Source organism: Engraulis encrasicolus, chromosome 5, assembly GCF_034702125.1.
Source record: "Engraulis encrasicolus isolate BLACKSEA-1 chromosome 5, IST_EnEncr_1.0, whole genome shotgun sequence".
Classification (NCBI taxonomy): Eukaryota; Metazoa; Chordata; class Actinopteri; order Clupeiformes; family Engraulidae; genus Engraulis; species Engraulis encrasicolus.
The window spans coordinates 37,728,474-37,735,973 of NC_085861.1; the positions used below are offsets into that span (position 1 = coordinate 37,728,474).

General features: G+C 46.3%; 1 protein-coding gene across 1 annotated transcript in view; it reads right to left on the reverse strand.

Moving 5' to 3' along the window:
* The window catches only part of cers2b (ceramide synthase 2b), a 52,276-nt gene that overhangs the window by 11,474 nt on the left and 33,302 nt on the right, over positions 1–7,500 (reverse strand). Inside the window, exons 2-4 of the mRNA XM_063199247.1 lie at positions 5,188–5,361; positions 4,078–4,195; positions 3,559–3,677 (exon numbers count right to left, since the gene is read on the reverse strand). Of these exons, the coding sequence (XP_063055317.1) occupies positions 3,559–3,677; positions 4,078–4,195; positions 5,188–5,360 (410 nt within the window). The 5' untranslated portion in view covers position 5,361. The remainder of the gene's footprint in view (positions 1–3,558; positions 3,678–4,077; positions 4,196–5,187; positions 5,362–7,500) is intronic.

Below are 7,500 nucleotides of genomic sequence, written 5' to 3' on the forward strand. Positions count from 1 at the left end.
ATATCAGTTGCAAGTGCAGGCGGATTATAAGCAGAAATCTAAGGCCAAAGGCCCAAGACCCCAAGGCATTATGGGAGTACACAAACACGCACATGCACACACACACACACACACACACGCGCGCGCACACACACACACACACACACACACACACACACACACACACACACACACACACACACACACACACACACACACACACACACACACACACACACACACACACAGCCTCCACAGACTTGGTACAGGGTGATGGACAGAGAAAGAAAGAGAAGGATGGATGGATGGATGGATGGATGGATGGATGGATGAGCGGATGGATGAGAGGAACGGATGAGAGGAATGGAATGGAATGCAGTGGAACCCAAATTGGAGGTCAATCGAGTACAGAGAAACTGTTGTCTTCAAAGAAACAAAGCAGACATGCACATGCTCTCTCTCCCTCTCTCTCTCTCTCTCTCTGTCTCTCTCTCTCGCACACGCACCCACGCTCTCTCTCTCCCTACTATGCTCCCGGGACTCTGTAAGGCATATGCAACTTCATTCAGCACCAGTCAACATTCAGACCAAACTGCAACACAGGTCTTTACTTTGAGAAATAAAAATAAAATGTGTGTGTGTGTGTGTGTGTGTGTGTGTGTGTGTGTGTGTGTGTGTGTGTGTGTGTGTGTGTGTGTGTGTGTGTGTGTGTGTGTGTGTGTGTGTGTGTGTGTGTGTGTGTGTGTGTGCGTGCGTGCGTGCGTGCGTGCGTGCGCGTGTCTTGGGCCCACCCATGTTATGACTGCAAGCTTCACCCCTGGCTATAACTAGTCTGACTTTGCTGACTCAGTAGCACTAACAGTCTAACAGGCTAACAGTCAACATTCATTTAGTGTCATTCAACAGGCTCACGGTCAACGTTCATTCTGGGGAGGGGTTGTTGTGGTGCAGTGCACTCTGCTCCTCCACATGCCCATGAGGACCCAGGTTCAAATGGGCCATGCCCCAGCCCTGCCCCATCTCTTTTTACATTACATTATTACATTACATTGCATTTGGCAGACGCTTTATAACCAAAGCGACTTTCAAAAAGAGGACATAATCAAGCCAACATCACAAGCAAATACAAAGTGCACAGGAAATATACAGAACAACAAGTGCAGTTGCAAAGAGGGGTTAGTTTTTTTTTTTCATAAAGAGTAAATAACGAGTACACACACACACACAAACACACACACGACTCTCTTCCTGTCATACTCTCCACTGTCATATCAACAAAAAATATATAAAAAGGGAAAATCAGTCGTGGCATTCGACAAACCAACCCAAACAGAAAGCCTTCTACCGTATTTAGATTCACCAGGCCATGTGATTGGTGGGTCTGGGTCGGTGCCTGTTGTGGTGAACCTACAAGGACTGGGTCTGGACCAACCAGGGAATCACCAGGGAACAAGTATTGTTGGCCGCTAGGTGGGTTAGTGCAGTTCACTAGGCTACTCTGCCCTACAAAGCAAAAAGGCAGTAACTGCGTTGTTGTGGAAAATCAGTTACTATGACTTAAATGACATATATATCAAATATTAAATTTAAATAAAATGATTCAAACTGCTGCATGTCAATAATCTCCCCAAAACTACTTAGACTGTACTACAGGATCATTTTTAAGTCATTATACTCAGGTTGGAGCTCTGTGCAGTTACTGCCTTTTTGCTTTGTAGGGCAGTACTGTTGTACTGTTTCAGTACATGGGACGCGGCCTTGCAGCCATGCAGACCTGTTGTGAGCATGCCCAGATGAGAGCTGGGCTGGCCATACTGAGGGCTCTCTGGAGGACACTTAAGTGGTGTCAGGTTTTCAGCTGTCCACTCCTCTACAGTAAAGCAAGCAGGCTGTGTAACCGTGCTAGACAGTCAGCTGGCCACTCCACTCCACTAAGCTGTCTGCTCTGCTGACCACTCGATAAGGCAAGCACGGGAAAGATGGACACTATTTACCACACACAAGCACGCACGCACGCACGCACGCACGCACGCACGCACGCACGCACGCACGCACGCACGCACGCACGCACGCACGCACGCACGCACACACACACACACACACACACACACACACACACACACACACACAGGAATACTCTTACTTAATGCCCTGCTCAAGACCACTTTGCCTCAATACTTAACTGCAGAGGTCATGGCTATGTCTACATGTAGAGCTAACGTAAAGGTCTGTCATTTTAGAACCTTATATAAAAAACGGATGCTAGTGCCCATTCATAAGTACAGTAGAGGTATTTATAGATCCATCTGCCATCAATGGCGTGTATATACAAGGTCATCCTGCACACATCCTTGGCATCTCTTCTCTGAAGCTAGAGTTCAAACAGCACCACTATCACACTACACTACTACAACACATCATCTCATATTGCACTCCACTGCTTTGACATTACCCCTTTATTCTAGTGTAGTATAGTACAAAGCACAACGTCTACTATTAAGGCATTATTTTGGGGCTTTTAAAGAAAGAAAAACTTTGTTTTCATCGCATTGTCAACAAAATTGTGAAGACCAAGTCACCTGATAATTATGGGTCTTTGTAATGACATGTCATAGCAATAAAAGGATGCATACGAGGAGATACACAGAGTTTTATCTATCACATGCTTGGAATTAGTAAAGCTAAACTAAAACACAGTATAATTAGAAAGCTGCTATTAAAATATTGTTGTGTTGTAGAGGTTTTTTATGATAAAATAGTGAATAGGCCTGCTGCCGTGCCCAGCTGCACAAAGAGGCTCCATCTGCATTGTATGAAGGGCAGTGGAGGTGTGTGAAGGAGGTGTGCTAGCTAGAGCACCAGGGCTGAGGCTTCAGGAGCGGGCTGAGGTTGGGCTCAATGCTGGGCCTCCTGGGTACCGCTGGACCCAAATACAGTACCGGTGCCGCCACCTGCGTCATGGCTCGCCCCAATTTACTAGGTACCTACCCTACTTAATACTGTAATACACACACTCCATTATATGGGACAGTACTGTCAAACACACTATTCTCACTACACTACTCTACTGGACATTATTCCATCTTAGTGCAGATAGGGTCGCCGGCGGGCCTATTCACTATTTGCTGAAAATACTCAACAACAACATTGCTATGACATTACCGAGAGCCTTAAGTAACAGATTAAGACATAGACATTACAATTTTGGTGACAGTAAGGTTATAACATAGGCTCCTCGCTAAGGTCAATGTAGGACAATACATGCACAATAAATCTTATATAGCTCCAATAATACCTTGCGCGTAACAAGAGTGCAACTTCCGTTTAGTTAAGCCATGGTTACACCTCCAAGGCAGCTGCCGGCATTTTTAACATAGTGAGTCAAAATATTGCAGGAACAAGGTTCATTGCACCTTAAAAAAACGATGACTCATCGAATATTTACGGTAATACAGCAAACATGTGCAGCCGTGTCAGGGAGATGTGTCAGTGCATGTGAGATCAACCTAGTTCTCGCTCCAAGTTCTTATGAGATGTACTGTATATGTAAGGTGTAACATGTTGTACAGTGTCATATACCTGGCCTCTCTGAACTTCTTGAGCAGGTTGGGTCGATCTTGGTTTCGTCTCCTCCGGAACCACCTCTGGACCTGCCACTTGGTGAACCCTGTTTTACTACTTAATGATTCTACTGAAGACTAAATGTTCATGCACGCGCGCACGCACGCACGCGCGCACACACGCACGCACACACACACACACACACACACACACACACACACACACACACACACACACACACACACACACACACACACACACACACAGAAAGGGAGACAAAGAAGACAAAGGAGAGGGTATGAGATTCATTGGGCATTGACTAAATTCATTAAAATACTTTCAGAAAATGCACTCACAGGGTGTTAATGTATGTACAATACAGTATGTCCTGTATCAAGTAGTGGTTGAGTTAAGTTGCAGTATCTGGGTTGGCTGATTGGGTCGGATGCAATGTTGGAGTGTAGTGTATTTATATAGCGTGTTTGAGGGTCATTTATGGGTATTTGTGTGCAAGTACCTGTGCGTTTACATAAGTACCTGTGTGGGATATTTTGTGGTTTTGCTGTAGAAGGCCTCTAGTGTGGGGTTGGGGGTTACAGGTAGCCGAACCGTCTCTTTGACTCCAAGCAATGCAGCTAATGGAACAGCAACCGTCCTGAGAGGCAAAGGAGAGGAGGGGGAGAAAGCGGAAGAGGAAAGGAGGAGAGGGGGAAGAGGGAAGGAGGAGAGGGGGGCGAGGGAAGGAGGAGAGGGGGAAGAGAAACAGAGAAAGGAAGCAAGTCAGGATGAGAGAAGAGGAACACAAGACCATTCAGTCACACAGAAATGATTAAATTCAATACTCAGTACAATAAAAGGAGCAAGATAATCTAATTCTATAGCATCTAAGAGGGACAAAAGGAACATAAAGAGTCACAGGACAGAAGATTTGACTGGCACAGAAACAGAGGTATTCTGAGAAAAACAGCAGCTCCTGAACTCTGGACACAAATACATGATGATGGCACTGACACCGACGTGCCGATAGCAGCCAATCAGGACTACTTATCTGCACTCAGTGATAGCAACACTGATAGGAGATGCGAGCCCTACCGATCCTATAGGTGATGGAATCTGGCCGGGGGTGGGTGTGGGGGCCAAAGGGGTCAGTTGCCCCGGGCCCAGGAGAGTGTGGGAGGCAGAATTGGGTCTCTATTACATTGTATGTATTCAGTGGGGGTGCCTTTCAGGTCATTTTGCTCTGAGCCCGGCCAAAGCTGTCAGCTTACCTGGATGTAATTGACTTTTGTAAGAAGGTGAGTGCCATCTGTACACACAGCAATAAATATTGCACACTGTTGCATTTCTAATACTATCTGTACTTTGGTAAGTAGTAAAAGGGTCTTGGCTGCTACTGAGGTTCATCTCACTCCACCGTACTCAGTGTGTGTGTGTGTGTGTGTGTGTGTGTGTGTGTGTTTGTGTGTGTGTGTGTGTGTGTGTGTGTGTGTGTGTGTGTGTGTGTGTGTGTGTGTGTGTGTGTGTGTGTGTGTGTGTGTGTGTGTGTGTGTTTGTGTGTGTGTGTGTGTGTGTTCGTGTGTGTGTGTGTGTGTTCCATACAGTATGCATATGTGTGTGTGTATGTATCTACAGTATGTGTATTCTCACCTCTCGAATATCTGTCTCACTACGAGGAAAGCGAGGGCCATGGGCAGCACCACCCACAGGTCGGCCGGCTTGGCATAGACGCGGCCGTCACGGTCCTCCAGGTCCTTCCAGCCCAGACCCACCGGGAACCACAGACGCTCCTCCCAGAAGGCATCACTAAGCCAGCCCAGCATACTGAAGAAGGAGGGGTGGGGTGGAGAGAAAATGAACATTTATTATATCACAATGGCGTGTCATAATTGGAGCAGGGGAGCGAGAAGGAGAGAGAGAGATTGAATTACTTACAATACAATTTGTGCATACTTTCATATCAGTCAGCCGTGTAGTCTACTTTTTTGAAGTGGGTATACTGTATATTCGAGCATTTTTTGAAGTGGGTATACTGTATGTATTTATGCTATAAATAATGGATCAATCTATTTTAAGTGGGTATACTGAAGCCCCTGAAATTTAGAAGTGGGTATACTCCGTATACCTGCGTTCTACGTAGACTACACCACTGATATCAGTGTGCAAAGGTAAACCTCAAAAAGCTTAAATGATTTTTGTTCTTCGGAAATGACTGGATTGGGTCTTTTACATATACATGTAAATCCAGTTGCATCAGGACAGATGGATGTGAAATGAAGAGAGATGGACAGATGGAGGTATAAATGAAGCGAAAGAGTGCACCCTCATCAGATCACCTTGACTCCTTCCTTCCAGAAGACAAAATAAGAACACCGGAAGAGTGGAACAGCAAAAAAAAGGACAGAGGAGAAGAAAGGAGAGAGGGAGCAGGGGAAGATATGGATAGGGGGATAGCAGAAAAAAGCCCAGAGGAGTAAAAGAACAGAACAGGGAGGGGCAGATGGGGTAGGATGCAGGGATGAAGAAAATAAGAGAAAGAGAGAGATAAAGGACAAGAAAGGAGGTAAAGGACAAGTAGAGGGGAAGAGCAGGGTGGTGAACAGGCAGGCTCTGAGAGAGGCAGATGAGGAGAGGTGGAGGAAGAGAGGGATGTGGGGAGTGAGAGATGAAAGAGAGGGGACATGGAGGGGGATGAGAGGAATAGATGTGATGAGATTAGAGAGGGGGATGGATGGGTGGAGTGGCCAGAGGGGACAGAGAGGAGGAAATGAGAGGGATGAGAGGAGAGGAGAGGAGAGGAGAGGAGAGGAGAGGAGAAGAGGAGAGAGGAGGAAGAGAGGGAGGAGAGGAGAGGAGAGGAGAGGAGAGGAGAGGAGGCAGATGTGGCCAGGTCATTGGTGAGCACCAACGAACAGCAACACAAGACAGAATAGTGCACATAGAAGCCCTTTACAGGACATGACAGACCTCCTATAGTTAGAGCAGTCCAGTTTACAGGACCAGAGGCAGTGTAAAGACAGGAGAGAGACATAGACTGAATCTCAAATGGCGCACTTGTGCACTTTAGTGTTCAGGTTTCAGTGTGTATGCCGTATTAGTTACGCACTGAAACATAGTGCCCGAAGTGCACAAGTGCGCCATTTGAGATCCAGCCATAGTAGTAGTAGTAGTAGGCCTACTCCGTATATATTAGCTGCCGTGTATAGGCCTACATGTAGGCCAATAAATTTTTTCTTCCCTACATTTACCAAAACATCTTCTCTTACACCATCGGCAAAATCCGCTGCAGAGAGCTGTCAAAAATTAAGCCTGTGCACGGTATAGAAAATGCCATTCAAGTCTCCATTTACTGTACCTCTAATATACAAAGGCTAACCAGAGCTTGTCAGCGAGCCGCATTGACAATGTGGATGTCAGCAGGTTCATCCGGGTGACAACTGGTCACATACGGAAAAGTTCAGAGCCCAGTATGAACGCTGGTGGTTCACAGGTAAGCCCTTTAGTTCCGGACGTAACTAATGCACCGTTCTGGTCGGCCTGAATCCCCTGAGCAGTTGGCAGGACCAGTGCAGCCTGCAGGACATTGAGCAGCACATATATGTCCTTCACATACTCCAATGATGCATTTACAGTCAACAGCATAGAGCAGTGAATACATAAAAATGGTTGCTAACATACTGTAGAAACAGCCCTTTTGAGGAGCCGGAGTAGGAAGGACTGAAACAAACAAACATAAAAAAGCCAAAGTAACAGCACTGTCCTTAGATAGCCGTGGATCCCAAATTAGGAAATGGTACCAGGGAGTATGACTTCCACCGCAGTGGGACAGCTCTCTGCCCCATCTTTCCCCTCCCCTAACTAGTCTATTAGGCCCCCACTCAGCAGCAGCTGCACTGGTCATCAATACATCGCCACTCATATATAATACACACATCATGTTATGCTTACAGGCAAAGTCAAACT